This window comes from Eptesicus fuscus, chromosome 15, assembly GCF_027574615.1.
Source record: "Eptesicus fuscus isolate TK198812 chromosome 15, DD_ASM_mEF_20220401, whole genome shotgun sequence".
NCBI classification, from domain to species: Eukaryota; Metazoa; Chordata; class Mammalia; order Chiroptera; family Vespertilionidae; genus Eptesicus; species Eptesicus fuscus.
Genome location: NC_072487.1, coordinates 76,612,805 through 76,632,607, shown reverse-complemented (window position 1 = coordinate 76,632,607; position 19,803 = coordinate 76,612,805). Strand labels below are relative to the sequence as shown.

The following is a 19,803-nucleotide window of genomic DNA, read 5'->3' as shown; positions in this document are numbered from 1 at the left end:
TGCAGGCATGAACTGCCGCCCATGGGAGAATTCGGCCCCACTTCCTTAGTTTTAGGACCCCGCTCCCTCCTACCCGACCCCAGGGACAAAATGGGCAGAGACCACGCCTCCGTCCCCGTCCGGCTGCCAGCAGGTCAGCTTGGCAGCGGGACGCCTAGCGGGACCGGAAGTGACGCAGCCACTTCCGCTTCCACCGCAGCAGCACTTCCGGGTCGGAAGAAAGGCGGCGGCGGCGCCCTCGGACTGCAGGTAGAAAGCGGGTTTCGTTCCGGGTTTTTGAGACGTATGTGCGGACACCGAGCGGCGGGGGTCGTTGCTCGGGGAGGCGCGCCCGCGGCCGGGCCCCCGGGGTGCGCGTGGCGCCCGTTCCTCCGCGGCCGCTCCCGGCCCCTTCGCGCGGGAACCCGGGGCCTTTGCGCCAAAGGAGGCCGAGTGGGCCCTCGGGCAGCTCCCGCTCCGGCCCGGCACGCCCGTCCCAGGACCCTGCACGGCGGCGGGGGTCGGGGTCGGGCAGCTCGCCGAAGTGGAGATCAACGCGAATCCGTTCGTTCCGGAGGCACCGAGCGCGGGGGCCCAGGCACGGTCCCCGCGGAGCCGAGGGCGCCGGGGAAGCGGCGGGTTGTTGGGCAGCACTGCGTGCCCGGGAGCGGGAGCGGGACCGGGAACGGGAGCGGGAGCGGGAGCGGGGGAAGCGCTGAGAGGCCCTCCCGAGTGACTTTCGGACTTCAGACCCGTCTTAGCTCAGCAGAGAAGGCGGAGGCAGCGCCCTCCTGGGAGAACGAGCTGCCCTTGCAAAGCCCGGAATGGAAGGGAGGCCTCGGTGTGTTCGCACTAAAAGGAGGGGGAGCTGGAGAGGTGGGCGGGGCCGGCCAGATCCTGAAGGTCTGGAAAGTTTTGGGACTTGATCTTAAGAATAACGGGAAACCATAACGTGGTTATAGCTGGAAGTGACTATATATTTAAAAGGTTGTGTTGAATTCAAGCAACCAGAGGGAGAGACTTGGGTATTCACACAAAAGAAAGAAACGGATGGGAAGTAGAAGAATGTTCGGTGACATCATCTGCTCCGGGCATTGTTAGGAAGAGGCCTGAGAGATGGGCCAGGAAGGTGCCTGTGGAATGTAGGACTGAAGGTCCTGGCACTCTTACCCCAGCAAGCTCAGGGAGGAGGAGGGTGGAGGCCACAAAGACGTGGGCTGAGAAGTGGGTGGAAGGCGAGGAAACGGAGAGAGCAGTTTCTCTCAAGAGATGCTGCTGTGAGGGGAGGAAAGGATGGACTTTAGGGGGAGAGGATGGGTGCATCCTTTTGCCTCTCCTTCCAACCCCAATCCTATATTATAAAAGGCTAATAGGCAAATCCACCAAACGGCAGAACTACCGGTCACTATGACGCGCACTGACCACCAGAGGGCAGACGCTCAACACAGGAGCTTCCCCCTGGAGCTCAGCCAGAAGCTGGGCTCATGGCTGGCAAGTGCAGTGGCAGTGGCAGGAGCCTCTCCTGCCTCTGCAGCAACGCTAAGGATGTCTGACTGCCGGGCTTCTGGACTGCGGGAGGGCGCTGGTTGGGCTGAGGGACCCTCCCCTCCCCCCAAGTGCACAAATTTTGTACACCAGGCCTCTAGTTAAGAAGAAATAAAAGATTACAGCCGTAAGAGAAACTGGCTCTGTACTTGTCCCGGATCCCTGAATTTGCCAATTGTAACTCCCTTCCCTGTGTTCACAGTTTTACTGCATATGTATGCATTGAGAAAAGATGCATAAAATCGTTTGTGGATTTTAGACTCAATATACGTGATATAATGTGTATGCTTTTGACCAGGGAAAGCTTTCCTGAGGCAGTGATATTCCAGGTGAGCTCTGAGGATGGAAGGAGGCAGGGGGCTGGGGAGGCAGTGGAGAGTGTTCCAGACACACAGAACCTGGTGCTATCAGACCTGGAGCCAAGAGGAGGATGGTGGCACGTTAGTGGGACCAGGAAGGGGCATGTGTGGCTGAGCATAGAGCTGGAAGGAGAGGCAAAAGGTGACGCTGTGGGGAGCAGGGCCTGGCCGTGGGAGCAGGCAGGGTCGGGTACCGTGAGCCTCCTGAGCATGTAGAATAGCATGCGATGGATAGTCATGATTGCAGCTTGTCACTTGCTGTACAATTTCACTTTCTGTGGTTGTGTTTTTCTCCTGAGGCTGATGTTTAAGGTGCTTTGCAAATAAGCCATTGTTGTCAAGTTTCCTTCTAGGAGTAAAATGGAAGGCGAATGGGGCGGCTTGGACATCCACACTCCGGTGTTTGACAAGAAGAAGAAAAAGTACTCTGTAGAGAAGGACAGACATCGGCTCCATGCCCATGAGCGTTTCAGAGATGCCCCCCCGGCGAGCGAACACTCTCACAAAACGAAGAGGGGGCAGAAGAGGAAGGACCACCGGCATCTCGCCCCTGCTCCTTTGAAAACCTCAGAGCTCCGTGAGGAGGCTGCAGAGGCCCCTTCTCCGGCCAGAAAGAGGAAAGAGAAGAGTGCTTTGAGGGTACAGGACGGAACGGGCGTGTGTGTCATGGTGGATAAAGAAAACATCGAGAACGTGCCGAAGAATTTCAGAAGGGATGTTGACATCGTTTATATTGACACGAGCAGGGAACAGGAGGCACCCAGAGAGCCCGAAGGGGACGCATCGCCTGCGGTTACTAAGCGACGGGAAGAGCCGCACAATCAAGCCCGGGAGAAAAAGAAAAAGAAGCGGCGGCGGGAAGCTGCGCTGGGGGGGCCAGGCCCGGGCGCCAGCGTCCTGCCCCAGCCGGGGTCCCCGCTTTCTGCGGGCCTGGGAGGCCCCGTCACTCAGCTGCCAGGCGCTGCTCATGAAAAGAAGCCTGAGAAAAGAAAGAGGAAGGTTTCACGTCGCCAGGGATGTGAGAGTCCCGAGACCGCGGACTCCAAGGGGTCACAGGTGCTCCATGGCACGGGGACTGTGGAAGGCCGGAGGGAGCCCTGCAGATTAAAGAAAAGGGCTAAGAAAAGGAGGCGAAGGTCTCCTGTTGAAAGTGCTCCCTCAGGGCTCCCCACCAGCTTTGAGGACCCGCTGCCTGACTCACTGGAAGGTAGCGCTTCCTCGATTGAGGAAAGTGCGACACCCCGGCCCCGAGAGGAGGAACACCAGGCGTGTTCGGGAGTGCCGAGGTAACGCGGCCGCTGTGCCTTCTGAGGGTGCCCCTCCTCGGTCTGGGTCTGGGTCTGGGCCTCTGTTAGCACGTCCACATGAATGGCAGGGCCCCCAGAGGTAGGACACGTGCCGTTCAGCCATGTGACTCGCAGGCAGCTTCCTTTCTTCACGTGTAACGGCAGTTAGATTAGCTTTGCACTGAGAACTCTTCCAGCCTGGAATTCTGTAACTAACAGGCATTGACGACCCCTGGTCACCTGTGTCTCTTTGCATGGAGGTAGAAGAAAGGAAGAGATGACCTATAATGTTACCGAGCAGGGAAACACTTGAATTAGGGCCTAAGAAAAGAAATGTTAATACTAGATATATCATTATCACTAGAGGCTCAATGCACGAAATTCGTGCAAGAGCAGGCCTTCCCTCCCCCGGCTACCAGCACCGGCTTCCCTCTGGCACCCGGGACCTATGCTTCCCTCACAGCCCTCGCTTCGTCCAGAAGGATGTTGGGTCTAATTAGCATATTACGCTTTTATTATTATAGATTTGAGGATAGTGTCAAATGAATAAAAGCAGGGATTTTTTTTTTAACCACTTTAATGCTCAGTTTCTGGGACTTGGGACAGATTCCCCGAAGCCCCAATTTTTACTCAGTGGCTTTCTTACATTTGCTACGTTGTCCTGGCTTAACATAGTTCCACCGCAGTGACATGGGAGAGGCCCCCCTCGGGTGGTGCTGATAACAGTTGTGGCCATGCTCACGTCATCCTCTGAGCCATCTTACCCGGGATATTTTCAGAACGCTGATAATGAGGCAGGAATGCTCTAGGACTATGGTTCTTTCTCTTTTTTAAAAATATATTTTTATTGCTTTTAGAGAGAGGAAGGGAGAGGGACAGAGAGTTAGAAACATTGATGCGAAACATCAACCTGCCTCCTGCACGCCCCCTACTGGGGATTGAACCAGCAACCCGGGCCTGTGACCTGACTGGGAATCAAACCAGTTACCTCTTGGTTCATGGGTGGACGCTCAACCACCGAGCCACACCAGCTGGACTAGGACTGTGGTTCTTAACTTTCATTGGGCCGTGTGCCCCTGAAAACGGCCCTTTCCTTAGACAAGTGCACAACACTTTTTCCAGTTTCCTGTCTGAGCAGTTAGTTGATACAGTTGAACATATGAAAAGGAGATTTGAACATCTGGCAGAGAGTTTGGGGATGAATTAGCTAGTGAACGATACATAGAAAACCAGGCAAAGGGGAAATGTGGCCATTACTGACCACAGCAAAAAATAACTGTAACCATGGAAACCCTAGATCATTTAATAACCATTATTATAAAACGTAACATTGCAAGGGTTGGGGAGAGGCATCTTGGGTGTCCATGCGGGAAGAAGAGGACCTAGCCTGTTAGGAAGTAAATAAACAATAATTGAGAAATAGGAATGTAAGAAGTAATCTCTGGTGGAAACGGCTTAGGGTGCCACGTCTGCCTTGTAGGCACCTCTGAGTTAGCAGTTACCCCCAAGAGTCCAGACATCCCCCACTGAACCACCTCTTGTCGAAGTGAGTCACTTCAGGAAAAGACTTTAAAAACTACTAGAGCCCAGCGGGTGTGGCTCAGCAGTTGAGCATCAACCCAGGAATCAAGAGGTTGCTGGTTCGTGCTAGTCAGGGCACTTGCCTGCGGGCAGCAGATGAATGATGCTCCCCTCTCATCAGTGTTTCTGTCTCTCTATACCTCTCCTTTTTCTCTATAAAAATCAATAAAAGCATTTAAAAAACAAAGTAAAAGCTAAGTGATGTCTCAATGCTAATCAGTCCAATTTCCCTCTTAGGTTAGGACCTCCCGATGAAGAAAGCAATTTGGATTCGACCCGAGATTCCGAGGCGCAGTATCTGTCCGAAGACTCGAGAGACGCGGACGATGCGGATGTGGACCTGGCCTCCGCCGTGAGGCAGCTCCGGGAGTTCATCCCCGGCATCGGGGCGAGGGCCGCCACCACGATTAAGCGCATGTACCGGGATGACTTGGGACGGTTCCAGGAGTTCAAGGCGCAGGGTGAGCGGTGTGGCACTCAGTGCTGCTGAACGCCCAGAAGCACCACTAGCCCGGCTTCTGTGAGCGGTTCAGATTTACAGAGTCACCGTGGCCGTCCTCCAGCTACGGCGGCTGTATCTCCATCCAGAATTGCTTTTTAAATTGAATTTGTCAGGGTTACCTTGATAAATAAAATTATATAGGTTTCCGGTGTACTTGATAGTACATCATCCACCCAGAATTGTCTGACTGTGAAATGAAACCAGTGAAGTGCACAGGTCTCCCCTTTGCCCAGCTGGCCAGGGAGGCGAGGAGGACTGGGCTGCAGGGACCAGCTCACCCACAGACGAGGTCAATCCTGAAGGAAGGGGAGGAGGAGGAGCCGAATTGGTTGTGGCCTGGGAAGGATATGGAAGTGAAGCAAACACTAACTCATCAGCTTCCACAGCTCTCATTTCTGTCCCTGAGATTCTGACTTGAGGATGAGCTGGGGGAGTGGGCTGGTGCCAGACAAGCCCAGCTTGGTCTCCTCCTTGATCTCACTGTGTCACAAGCGCCTCCCAGGAAGCCGCCTGAATTTAAGAAGAAGCTGCAGATGTAAGGCCAGTGCTAAAATGAGCAGTGTTTACCCAGAGCTGCTGTGCGGCCAGTACCACTGGTCAGTGAGAAAGAAGGGGGGCCTTATGGACACAATCACGTGGATAAATTAAGCGAGAAAAACGTAATTTATAGAGCAGTGTCTATAGAATGATCCCATTTTATTTGTATACTAGAGGCCCGATGCATGAAATGTGTGCAAGAGTTGGCCTGCCTTCTCCCGGCTGCCGGCACCGGCTTCCCTCTGGCACCCGGGACCCGGGCTTCCCTCCGGCACCCGGGACCCGGGCTTCCCTCACAGCCCTGGCTTCATCCAGAAAGTCGTCCAGAAGGACGTCTAGTCTAATTAGCATATTACGCTTTTATTATAGACTAGTAGCCCATTTGCAGGAAGAATCCTGCAAGTGGCCGCATGCACTGCCACTGCCACCGCTGTTGCGGCCGCCGCACCTGCACCCACGCACCGCTGCCACCCCACTCCGCCCCGCCGGGCTTTCCCTCTGGCAGCCACCTTGCTTTCCACTTTTCCTCCCTCTTCCTTCTAAGTTGTCTTCAGTCTTCACTCCTCCCTCCCTCAGTGTATGCAAATTAACCGTCATCTTTGTTGGATAATTTGCATACTCGCCCTGATTGGCTGGTTGGCGTGGTTTTGGCAGGTGGGTGTGGCTTGGGCGTAGCAAAGGTGTGGTCATTTTACATATTACTATTTTATTAGGTAGGATTCTGTGCTGAGATGTTTAAGTATTTTATGAAATATTTTAAAAATAAGTCTAAGAATAGAAATACACTGTATAACGCAGTTAACGTGTAATGAAGCTGAGAGCTGCAGTAATTAGGAGGAGGAGAATGTCGGGTCATATGTCCCTCCCTGGTACATGTGCATAGAGAACCACTGGGTCACGGCTGCCGCAAGGGCCAAGGGGCAGGGGAGAGTGAAGGGGGTGTTTTCTGAACTTTCATTTCTTACTCTGAATTTTTAATGAACATATGTGCACTTTCTAACATAAAAAAAGAACTACTTTAATAGGCAGTTGATGAGTCAGGAAGGCCCCTTGGAGTGGGATGACCAGGGAGACCTCGGGAGCAGAGGGTGGCTTGAGCTGAATCAGAAGGAAAGCGGGTTCCGCAGCGGGACCGGAGGCCCAGCTCCCGCGCACCAGCCGGGTGAGGACGGGTGGCGGGCCCCTGCATTGTCCTTGCTGAGGAGCACCTGCGAGGTTTGCTCTTCCTCATTATTGACAACATACACTTTTTCTCCCTCCTCAAACCCTAGGTGTCGCCATTAAATTTGGCAAGTTTTCTGCGAAGGAAAATCAGCAGTTAGAGAAAAACGTGCAAGAATTTCTGTCCCTGACAGGAATCGAGAACGCGGACAAGCTGCTGTACACGGACAGGTACCCGGAGGAGAAAGCCGCCATCACCAACTTAAAGAGGAAGTACGCGTTTCGGTTGCACATCGGTGAGTTCAGGTGTTCGCTCTGCCCGCCCTCGGCCTCCCACCGCGTGCGGTGACCCCGTGAGCACTCAGCCAGCGCCGACCCTGGTGCTGTCAGCGCTGCCGGAGGGACCCATGTCTTGTTGGCAGCCTGTCTGGGGTCAGGAATGTGCTCGTGCCTCCTGGGCACAGGGCTTCGCAGATTGTAGGAAGAATGAGCTGGTCAACCTCTAGCTTCCCTGTTGGGTAGTAATTATGGTTTTGGTTTCTCTTCCTGTTCTTCGCGGCATATGTTTTGCATTTACTGCACCAGCACCTCCCGGAAGCAGCAGGGTCTCCTGAGCATTTGAAGTGTAGCCGTGTGTGCTGTCCACGTAGCCGGGACCCTCCTGGAGGCGACGCTTGGAAATCAAGGCCGTGAAACCATAAGCATTGACCTGAAAACCTCTCTCAAACTTAAGGGAGCTAATTTCCGAGGATTTTGCTGGGGTGTGCCCAGGAACGCGGCCGAGCGAGCCCTGTGCAGGGCAGTTTCATGCTCAGGGAGCGAGGCAGGCTGACTCGTTTGGAGAGTTCTTACAGAGAGCTGTTGGCATGTCCCCCACAGCCTCCCTCGATAAGTCACATTATGTTAGCATTGCTTTGCCTTATGACGGTCTCTTCCGGGAATTGGGGAGACCAGAGCTGGAGCCACGTACAAAGTGTCCAGTTTTCAGAGGTCTCCAAGGCAACGGGGGATTGTGTACATCCGCTTCCCAAGACAGCTTCCCGCAGGCCCCGGCATCCCAGCCTTGCCCAGGTCCTGGATAGTTAATGGTGAAGGGGCTGCTCTGGGCCCCTTTACCCCCGTGACCACCTCCTGCCACACCGTGAGCCCGCTGACCGTCTTTCTCTGACTTAGGGAAGGGCATCGCCCGGCCCTGGAAACTCGTGTACTACCGAGCCAAGAAGATGTTTGACGTCAATAATTACAAAGGCAGGTAAGACAGCGTCAGCGGCTGGACACACAACGTCTCTGGTCTTTGCTGACACACCAGGTCAGGAGTCAGGTCAGCAGACTGTGTGAAAGCAGGCGTGCCCCTGTGGTCAGGTGATGTCTTCATTTCCATTTTCAACTCGAACCTGTGTGGTCTCCCCTCTATATCTTCTGCTTTTTCTTTCTTTTAAAAAAAATATATTTTTATTGATTTCAGAGAGGAAGGGAGAAGGAGAGAGAGATAGAAACATCAGTGATGAGAATCATTGATCGGCTGCCTCCTGCACGCCACCTACTGGGAATTGAGCCCACAATGCCCTGACCGGGGATCGGACCATGACCTCCTGGTTCATAGGTCGATGCTCAACCACTGAGCCACACAGGCCGGGCCTCTGCTTTTTCTTTACACTCATTCCCACACTCGCTGTGCTCTGCCTCCCTGCTGCTCTGGAAGTCTGCTCTGCTAACTGTAAGTTCCTCGTGAGCCCCGACGTTCCCGCTCAGTGCAGTGCTCCCTGAGCACATGGCCCAGGTCTTGGGTCGCAGTAAATATCGGAAGGTGGAGGTTAATGTTACGTTACGTGAATTTCGCCTAACTACAGAATACATTTTAAAATGAAAAAGAAATTGTGACATGTTCCCTTTGTCGTAGGTACAGCAAAGGGGATATGGAGAAGTTAAAGATATACCATTCCCTCCATGGCAACGACTGGAAGAAGATTGGGGATTTGGTGGCTCGAAGCAGCCTCTCCGTCGCCCTCAAGTTCTCCCAGATCAGCAGTGGTGAGCGTGGGCTCGTGCCTGCCTGGGGGGCTCGCCGGGTGAGCGGAGGAGCCAGTGCGCAGGGCTGTTGGCGGCCTGTCTCTCAGAGAGCCGTTGACTTGTTTTTTATATTTATTGATAGAAAGAAACCATGGTGCTTGGAGTAAGACGGAAACCCAGAGACTAATCAGAGCCGTTGAAGAAGTGATTCTAAAGACAATGTCTCCCCAGGACTTAGAGGAGGTAGATTCTAGATTCCAAGAGAATCCCGAAGGCTGCCTGTCCGTTGTTCGGGAAAAACTCTACAAGGGCATATCTTGGGTAGAAGTCGAAGCTAAAGTCGGAACCAGAAATTGGATGCAGTGTAAAAGTAAGTGGTAAGTTTTAAGGCTTCTTATGCAAATTTCAACAAGACATGCTCTCTCTCCTCCCCCTCCCCCGCTCCACACACACACACACACACACACACACACACACACACGCACACTTCCCGGAGGCGGGTGGATGGTGAGGTTATAAGAACACGTGGAGGCACCAGGTGGAAAGCCTTCCGTGTCGAGAATCGCTGTCCCTTGGCTGCTTCGGCTCCCTCAGCGCCGGCATCTGGTCCAAGGCGGCGCTTGAGCAGCCCGATTCACTGTCCGTCTTCCTCACAAGGCACTGAGGCTGCTTAATGCTGAATACTGACTTCTGATGTCTTCAGTCTGTCCCTTTCTAAGTCCTGAGTAACAAGGTGGTTTTGTTGGTAGCATTAAAAGATAAATAAGGAGGCAGGAGGAGTGAGGGGGTCAGAGGGGAGACAAGGGGACAGCTGTAATACTTTCAACAATAAAGATACATTTAACAAAGAGCTAAACAAGCATAGTGCTTCGAAAAAACTAAAACCGACATTCAGAAGAGACCAGCGAACACTGGTCATAGAGCTCCGCCTTTTACATCGTGCGGTCCACCTGCCTTCACCCCGAGGGACCACTCCCCACCTCAGCTCTTCTTCGCCCCATCATCACCCAGGAGAGCCTCACCGGGTTGCTCTGTGCGCCCTACCTCGTGCAGCTTTCCCCGCCCCGAGGGTCTCTGAGCCCGCCCTCCGGTGGGGGCCTGGCGGCTCAGGACCCGCACCGGGCGGCTCAGGCGTCCTGTCAGATGAGAAGGAAACCCCGAGCTGGCGTGTTTTATGCTAAAAGTAAACTCTTAGGTTATACTGTGTACTGCTATGCACCTTACCTTCCGTTGCAGTTATTTTAACAGGACTACGCTCAGGGAAATACACTCCAAAGAGCAGATAATGTTGTGGGGAGAGAGTGTAAAATGGGGAACCAGAGCCCTTCCCCCCCTGCAGTTTAGATTGAGAAAGGATGGGGGACGAGCCTCCATTGGAGGGTTGACGATCGGTGTTAAACAAGGGCACCGCCTTCAGAATCACCGTGATTAAATGACGTGCAAGACTTGCTTTGCTTCTCAGTCTGAAGGAAAAAGCACTTGTAGCCTAAACGTACGTTTACTTCATGTAACAGTGACATGACCTCAAGTGACACATTTCAAACCAGTGTACGTGGATGGCTGTTAGAACACCGGTACCATTACCACATCTCTCCCTTAGCAAGGAGGTGAATGGAATGGCTGCTGATATGTCCATCGGATGGTGACAAAGCGTGCTGTGCAAGACAAGGACTTTTTAAATATTTCACAGTGGGTTGCGCCTCTCATTAGGAACTTCACCCTTTCCTTCAGCCGTTGGCTTTGGGCCTTGGAGGAACCATCAGGTCATTCATCACTTTGCTAAATTTGTCTCGGTTGGTTTTCCAGCGGCTGCTCACAGTAGAAGAGCAATGTCGGTCTGTTTATGAGCAACTAAACCAAAGCGAGTGCCACAGCACCCTCTAGCAGCTGCTGAAAGGCCTGCTTCCCCCTTTTTAACTTGTTTATTATGGCAATTTTCTAACACACGGTGGATGGTGGCAGATGTGGGCAGGGAGGAGTTGCAGGAGTTGGAAAGTGGTGCTGAGGAGGGGGTTTAGATGAGAAGAAGACAGGGAACTTGAACAGAAACTGCACCTCTGATAGTGAACTATACTGCTCTTTCTGTGCATGCAGGACAGAAATTCTCACCAAGAGGATGACGAATGGCCAGGATGTGTACCGAGGGGTGAACGCCCTCCAGGCCAAAATCAACCTGATTGAGAGGTACGGCCCGGGAGCAGCGCTGCCCTTACCACTGCCCTGGCCCTGAGAACGGCAGTGAGCTTGAAAACTGAATATTTATGTTTTCTCATAGGTTGTATGAAATAAATGTGGAAGATGCTAATGAAATAGACTGGGAAGATCTTGCTGGTACCATAGGGTAAGACCATCCTATATAATAAAAGGGTAATATGCAAATTGACCAAATGGCAGAACGACCGGTCGCTATGACGTGCACTGACCACCAGGGCACAGACGCGCAACGCAGGAGCTGCCCCCTGGTGGTCAGTGTGCTCCCACAGGGGGAGCGCCGTTCAGCCAGAAGCCCTGAGCTGGGCCCATGGCTGGCGAGCGCAGCTGCGGTGGCAGGAGCCTCTCCCGCCTCCACAGCAGCGCTAAGGTTGGCCGACTGCCAGCTTAGGCCTGCTCCCTGGACATCCCCTGAAGGCTCCAAGACTGTGAGAGGGCGCAGGCTGGGCTGAGGGACCTGTACGAATTTCGTACACTGGGCCTCTAGTCTGTTTAATATTAAGCTACTTAAAAGATAAGAGGTGACTTTTAAGAAATGACTATCAGATTTTAATAGTCATGCTGCATGTGGACTTTACCTACAAGTTGTTTTATGTGTATATGTATTTAGACCCCCACTCCGCCCCCACCAAAGACACCAGAGGGGAGTGAATGAAATATGTACCAAGTCCCTCCGAGCAAAGCAAATTGTGAGAGAGGTGGGGTGCAGGTGTTGTGGGCTTTGGAAGTGGGTGTTGAGGGATTGTGTGGCCTTTCGTTTGGAAGGTGGAGAGGAGCAAGGCCCGGCAGCCCGGCTGACTTTTAGGAGCGTGGCTGTGGGTGGGAAATTGCCGTCGATCAGGAAGGGTTTAAACAGGTTCGGTGGATAGTTTCTTACACCTTGGGATGTGGCCAAAGAATAATCCACCTTTTTTAAGCTGGGAGAACGGGAATCCCTGAGTGACAGGCCCTGCTCGAGTCACAGAGACATGCCCCTGGTTCCAAACGCTCTCCTTTGCTAGCTGTCCTGAGGGGGCACACCTTCAGTACCGGGTCCTCAGAGGGGATGGTGTCAGGTGCTTAGAAGGAAGGGGACCCTGCCTTGCACCCACCAACTTCCATCCTGAGGACTATATCCACAAAGCCCGCCCTTCATGTTATCAAACCACTTTTGTTTGTTGTTATTAATCTTCACCCAAGGATATATTTTTCCCTTGATTTCTAGAGAGAGTGGAAGGGAGAGGGAGAGACAGAGAGAAACATAGATTGGTTGCCTCCTGCATACACCCCCACCAGGACCCAGGAAGCTGCCCACAAAGTACATGTCCTTGACCAGAATCGAACCTGGGACCCAATCATCGTTTGCCTTTACATACTTAACAGATAAAATTATCAACCTAACCATCTTAACTGCTAGATTAATTATTGAAACAAATAAGTCACACTTTTATTGTTTAAGAAAAATTGTCCAGGCAGTGAAGTTAGTGGTTTTTCACTTTAGAAACTAAGATTTGGTTGTTTCGGTCTTACTTGCTATAAAGTGCAAGTGTATTTGAGTCACCAAGACATCATCAGCATTGCTTTTTTAGCTTTGCAAAAAAAAAAAAAAAATCAGGGCCCTGTGCCTTCCAGTGGTGACCAGTATGTATCCTAAGCGTAATGGGGAAGAGGTTAGAATTTGGAGTCAAATCACCCAAGTGTCCCCGCTCTGCCCTTTGTTAGCTGTGAGATCTTGGACTTCTCTGCGCCTCAGTTTCCCCATCTCTAAAATAAGGAGGAAGAGTAGTGGCTCCCTGGTAGAGTGGCCGTGAGGCTTGTTGGTTGCTACGTGGGAAGTGCTGAGGGCAGGGCCAAGTCCAAGGTGAGCGACAGCACATGCTCCTGTTATACCAGCTGTACCGGTTAATAATGCGGATTTTTTTCAATAGATGGAGTTACACATATGTTGATATAAATGCGATTTGATATGTATGCTGTTTTGTTGTAATGACAGCAAGCTTCAAAACTTCATCTGTCAAATTTTCTGAAGGTGTTAACATCATAGATATTTTTACGCTTAAAAATGTCAAGTTTTGTGCCAAAAAATGAGCATTTGCGGGAAGTTTTAATTTATTTATTTTGAAGAAAAGTGCTGCTGAAAGTTATCATATACTTTGGGAAGCTTATGGTGAACATGCTCCATCTCAAGATACTTGTGAACGCTGGTTTAAACGCTTTAAAAGTGATGATTTCTATGTAAAAGACAAAGAACGTCCGGGTGCCGGAGCCTGCCGGCATCAGTGGAACAGGACCTGCAAGGGGGGTGAGGATAAGAAATGACAGACAGAGAACAGGATGGGATCGGGAGGATGGAAGCACTTCCTGCTTGCCATCCCGAGTTTATTTTTCTCCACACTTTTATACAGGGTCAGTTACGTTCCATACAATACATCATTCCTATAATGTGGTAAGCATAATTACACCCCTTTGTTTCAGGTTTCCTACTGACCTTTACACAAAGCTCCTTATCTTGGCTAAGATCCCAACGGCTATACCTATACATACACCTCTGAAGTCACCTGAATTCCTTTCCATCAGATAATCTAGCCATGCTTCTTGCTGAAGGATAATTACGCTTATACATTAACTGTGCTTGAAGGTTAACTAAGCTCTAGGGGGCAGAATGTGTGATTACTGAACTATTGTGCTTAAGGGTCTCTAAGCCTAAGGGGGGCAGGATGCATGACTAACCTTGGGAACAGGCAGGCCACTTTGTGAAACCTGCCCTCTCAGGACTTTGTCAACTGAGGTTGCTCCCGACATCCGGGTCAACTGAAAAAGTTTGAAGACCAACAATTACAAGCATTATTGGATAAAGATTCGTGTCAAACTCAAAAACAATTTGCAAAAAGATTAAACGTTGCTCAGCAAACATTTTCTGATCATTTACAAGCAATGGGAAAGATTTTAAAGGAAGGAAAATGGGTGCCACATCAACTGAATGAAAGACAAATGGAAAACCGAAAAGTCATCAGTAAAATGTTGCTTCAGCGGCACGAAAAAAAGTCTTTTTTTGCATCGAATTGTGACTGGCGATGAAAAGTGGATTTATTTTGAGAATCCCAAATGCACAAAATCATGGGTTGATCCAGGTCAACCATCAACATCAACTGCAAGGCCAAATCGCTTCGGAGAGAAGACAATGCTCTGCGTTTGGTGGGATCAGGAAGGTGTGGTGTACTATGAGCTTCTAAAACCAGGTGAAACAGTTAATACTGATCGCTACCGACAACATATAATCAATTTGAACCACTCTTTGATCATGAAATGACCAGAATGGGCCAGAAGACACGGCAAAGTAATTTTGCTTCATGATAATGCACCATCACACACTTCAAAACCAGTTAGAGACACGTTAAAAGATCTTACCTGGGAAGTATGAACCCACCTGCTGTATTCACCAGACCTTGCTCCTTCAGATGACCATGTGTTCCGATCGATGGCACACATACTTTCTGAGCAGCACTTCAAAACATACGAAGAAGTGGAAAATGGGGTCTCTGAATGGTTTGCCTCAAAACAAGTAAAGTTCTATTGGGACGGTATCCACAGATTACCTGAAAGATGGGGGCATGTGTAGCTAGCGATGGACATTACTTTGAATAAAGCACTTTTGATGTTTCTCTTGAAATTATCGTGTTTTCTTTGATTACAAAATCCGCATTATTAACCGGTACACCTGGTATTTTGTCTTCCCAGCTGGTGCCTTAGATTATTCCAATCTAAACAGAACCCATCGTGTACTGCTGGCTTTCTTCCTTCTGTGTGTGTGTTTAACCAGGGATCACAGCTTCCCGTGTGTCTTACTTGTATTACTGCTGTGGCCATGATGACTTCACGTTCAAGGGGAGGAAAGCTCCTCAGGCTCAGGTCCCCCCTCAGTGACTGCTGTTAGTTCTCAGAGCTGAAACGATAGGGTTTAGACTGACGCTAACCTTTCCCCTTTCCTTCCTAAAGTGACGTTCCTCCGTCTTACGTGCAAGCTAAGTTTTATAAGCTGAAAGCCACCTGTGTTCCCTTTTGGCAGAGGAAGACTTTTCCAGGTCAGTATGTGCAGCGTGTGAGTGTGGAGAAGTGTGGTGCCCCGTGCTGGGCGTGCCCCTGGCAGAGACTGCCCTCCGAGAGCCTCAGCTCCGGTTGTAAAATGGAGACAGCTAGCGCCATCATCCCTCCCGACAGGACCTGCAGGGCTGAGTCAGATAGCGACCTGTCGATGTGGTCAGCAGGGTGCTCGGGGCTTCGCGAGCACTCAGTGAACGCTCGAGAGGGCTCCTGGGTTGCCATCACATGCACACACTCACACCGTGTGCACACACACACTCAATCCACATGCGTGCACATACACTTCTAGGAAAAACATAAGATGCCACTTCCTTCTTTGCAGCCATCGGTGGGTGGGTAGGTATGTGATTCCCAGACCCAGGTCATCAGAGTCATGTGAGGAGTTTGTCCAAAGTGTGCATAGCGGCCCATCCAGACATACAGGATGCTCATCGCCAGGCGTTCGGGGCTGGATTTCCCGCACAAGCCTGCAGGGGTGTCTCAAGGGGCCGCCCAGCCCCGTGTCTGGAGAGCACTGGCTCGGGTGCTACTCCGCCCGGGAGTGGGAGGAACCGCGTGCATTCAGCAGACACCATTCCCTGGGTTGAACCCTGGCCTCGTCCCGACTGAGTCCCTGACGTGTCAGGAGCCTGGGTGTCCTCATTTGAGAAACAGATAGCGGGCCTGCCTCCGAGGAGTGTTGAGAGGGTTGAGTGAGCGAATGGAAGCAAACCAGTGAGAACAGGGTCTGGCACATGAGAACAGCACGGAGCAGGCTTGTCAGCAATGCCCTCTGACCCTTGACCTTGGGAAGAGGCTTTGCACAAATCACTTCAAAGTTCAATCTTTCTCTTTAGAGATTATAGACTACCTTTATGAGACGAGTCTGCCTTTGCTCAAAGAGAAGCTGGAGAAGAAGGTGGAGAAAAGAGGCGCGGCGCGCCCTCCCGCGGCGCCCCGGCGTGTCTTCCTGTTCAGGGACATCTTCCACTGCGACGCCGACAGTGAGGAGGAGGACGGAGGCGGGCGGAGTTAGGAGCGGGCGTCCCTCTGCTCTCTGGGTTTGGCTGTATCACATCGAGTGTCAGCAAGCGCTCTCAGTGCCGGCGGCTGGAATAGGCGACTGTGGCCACGGGGAGGCGTGAGGGTGACGACCTCGCTGTGGAACATTGAGAATGACTAGCATTGGCTGATGCGTGTGTTTCCGTGTGAAAAGGAGGAGGAACATGTGAGTTGACTTAACATATCTGTCCGATGGCAAACCAGTGTGGTTTCTGTGGAGCCAGTGTCCCGAGCCCCCAGGGCAGCAGAGGGGCGCGTCCTGTAAACATTCGCTGTGCCGACTCGGCTGTGTGGCAGCGGCAAAGAGACGTCGGCAGCCCAGCGTGCCTGGCCTTGGCTTCTGCTCCTCGCTTGTTTACGTCTGTGTTCTCGGCGGCGAAGTGCAGATGAGCGTTGGAAGGAAGTCGTGGTGTGTGTTCCCGCAGCCTGGTTTCCGTTCTCATGCACATGGCACAGGTGCCCAGCTGGTCTTCCTGGGGGTGCGCTAGTTTAAAGATGTGCATTCTTCATACAGGATGCCCCTCAGAGCCAGCCACTGAGTTCATGTGTCAACTGCAGGGAAAGCCAGCGCTCCCTTCCATTGCTTCCGGAAAACTGGCTTTGCTGGACGTGGAAGGTGCCACGTGCGTGTTGGGCACACTCGTGCCAGCTGGAGTCTCAGGCTAGCCCAGCAGTCGGGAGAGCAAAAGCACTCACGATGTTTAAACAGAGGATTTCATATCGGGGTCCAGGCTACTAAATTGTTAAGCGGGATCGGGGAGCAAACGGGGAGGTCGAATACCCAGCGATGAGCCCCGAGGGGAGGCCGCCGCGGCCTGTGGCCCAGCGCACCCCGTGCTCCTCCCCTAACGGGTGGTCTGGACCCCGGGCAGCTCCATCCCGCCTGCCACTCGGCCTCAGCAGGAATGTGTGTCTCCCAAACAGCGCTCCTGCCTCCCTGCAGGATGTCTCCCGGTGTCTCCATGGGCAGCTGAGCAGGACCCAGCTGGCCAGGCTTCTGGCCGTGTGTGTACAGGACGGAGCACAGGGAGGAGCATGTGGGTGGACAGTGTCCTGTTAGGGGGTGTCGCCGTCCGTGCCAGGATGCAGCCCCTGTGCCCTGGGTGTTCTCATTGATGTCACTTGTGTAACATCATGCTGTGATGGTTCATTCATCTGTAACGCTCCCCCTTTCTCCAAACCTGCCATCGTTGGAGAAGGAAGATGAGCAATGCGGTTTAGGGGTCCTGGGTCTGTCGTATCCCCAGCACCTGTACAGTGTGGTGCAGATGATACACACTCATAAATGCTCAGGAAGCACAAGGGTGTTGCCTTTTTAGAAAGCATTTTGCCCTCAGGCACTCCTCTCTGTCAAGCATACCAGTCTCCATGCTGATGGGAATAGAAAGTGTATGTTCCTTTTGGAGGACAGCCTAGTCAAATATAGCTGATCCCGCCCTAGCTGGTGTGGCTCAGTGGATAGAGCATCGGCCTGGGGACTGAAGGGTCCCAGGTTCGATTCCAGTCGGGAGCACATGCCCGGGTTGTGGACTCAATTCTTAGTAGGGGGCGTGCAGGAGGCAACCAATCAATGATTCTCTCTCATTGATGTTTCTATCTCTCTCTCCCTGTCCCTCCTCTCTGAAATCAATAAAAATATATTTTTTTAAAAAAAGACCTGACTTACAGCAACAATATTTAAATATATATATGTGTATATATACACACACATTATATATAGCTGATCCCTAAGAATGTACCTATTCTGTGATCCTGCCTGCTACTCCCTGGTTGCAAGTCTTGTGGGGACCCTCAGCGTTTAGGACAGTGATGGGCAACCTTTTGAGCTTGGTGTGTCAAACTTTGCCAAAAAACTGAGCATAACTCGGGTAGTGTGTCACTTTGAGGAAAAAACATTATTTCGCAAATGTTTCATCCTCGGCATGCGGCCACCTCAGCGGCTGCGTGTCATCAGAAATGGCTATGCGTGTCAGTGCTGACATGCGTGTCATAGGTTTGCCATCACTGGTTCAGGAAATGCCCCCTTAGGGGAAGGAGGGAGAGCGCCCCTTTTTTAACCTCCTTTCCACTGCAGAGTCCTGGCCTCTGTGTTGCATAACGAAGTCTGTAAGTGAAGATCCATAGCTAAAAAGCATGCTTATGGAAAAGTGTTACATGACCAGGAACTGGGACAAGAACTGAAATAATGCCAAGTCGAGACTGTTGGACAACCATTGGATTTATCCCTTGGTCTTGTTTCTTCTGAGACAGGTTTCTTTTCCTCTCTTTACCGCAGTTCACTTCCTGCATCCTCTCCTCCCGAGTACAGGAAGTACTTGTGCTTCCTCCTCTGCCCTTTCACCCTCTAAGCGGAGTTATTTGTCCCTTGGTCTTGTTTCTTCTGAGACAGGTTTCTTTTCCCCTTTACCGCAGTTCACTTCCTGCATCCTCTCCTCCCGAGTACAGGAAGTACTTGCGCTTCCTCCTCTGCCCTTTCACCCTCTAAGCGGAGTTGTCTGCACAGTGAGCTCGAGATGCAGCTGTGGACAGGCAGACCTGGTGCCTGTTTCCTCCACCTGAAGAGATCATGGAACTGGTGTGCGAGAATGGCTCCTTTATCACATGCAAAATAAACATGCACATGTTCCTAGGAGACCTGGTAAATAACTGTTTATTCCTAGAATGGCATATCCTATATAATAAAAGCATAATATGCAAATTGACTGAACAGCCCAACAATGGAACGACCATAGTATGGTCATCTGGGACCATACTATGACACCCACTGGTACCAGGCCAGCCAAGGTGGGTGCAATGCAATTGGTCGGGGGCCCAGCCATCGCCCCAAGATTGCCCCGCAGAGGGAGGCCCAGGCCACTGGCTGGCGGGGCCATCAATCGGGGCTCCACGATTGCCCCAAAGAGAGAGGCCCAGGCCACCCACTGGCAGACCGAAGCGGGTGGGCAGGGCCTCCCTCTGCAAGGGAAGCCTGGGTCCTGGGTGCTGGCAGCCAGAGGGAAGCCTCTGCCAGCAGCTGGGGGAAGGAAGGCCTACTCTTGTACGAATTTCGTGCATCGGGCCTCTAGTTGTACAATAATGTTAAATGCTGACAGGTTTGATTAACATAAGAGTTTGTATATTTCCTTGACTTTGTAGAAGTAAAAACATAAAGGAAATTGTGTATATATAGAACCATTAAAGTATGTGGGAAGAGTAAGCCCCATGTGGCTGGTTTTTCTCTGGGTGGTGGGTTGTGAGCATAGACCCTTGATGCTGATGCAGAAAATGGGCTGCCAGCTAAGGGATCTGCAACTGAAGGCGAAGCCCAGAGGGAGGTGCGGTTCACTTTAAGGGCTAATCCAGCTGCTCGGCCACCAAGGTGTGGCTTCTCCAGGGTCCATGTCATTGTACCTCCACACGGGCCCTGGCCCCGGGCGCCCCCTGCAGCCTGTGTTCCTGCAGCCCAGACACCCATTCCGAGAAAGAATGGCGCCTCCTGTGGCTCCTAGGTCCTGGGTTTTGTCCCTGATCC

General features: G+C 51.8%; 1 protein-coding gene across 1 annotated transcript; it reads left to right on the top strand.

The window, feature by feature from the left end:
• The first annotated feature begins 219 nt into the window (after positions 1–219).
• On the top strand, positions 220–18,640 carry TTF1 (transcription termination factor 1). Its single transcript, XM_028127234.2, has 11 exons — positions 220–249; positions 2,226–3,169; positions 4,988–5,211; positions 7,061–7,246; positions 8,124–8,202; positions 8,851–8,981; positions 9,103–9,337; positions 11,055–11,144; positions 11,236–11,301; positions 15,147–15,232; positions 16,088–18,640. The coding sequence occupies exons 2-11, from the start codon at positions 2,244–2,246 to the stop codon at positions 16,264–16,266; spliced, it is 2,202 nt and encodes a 733-aa protein (XP_027983035.2). The 5' UTR covers positions 220–249; positions 2,226–2,243; the 3' UTR covers positions 16,267–18,640.
• Positions 18,641–19,803: the final 1,163 nt, after the last annotated feature.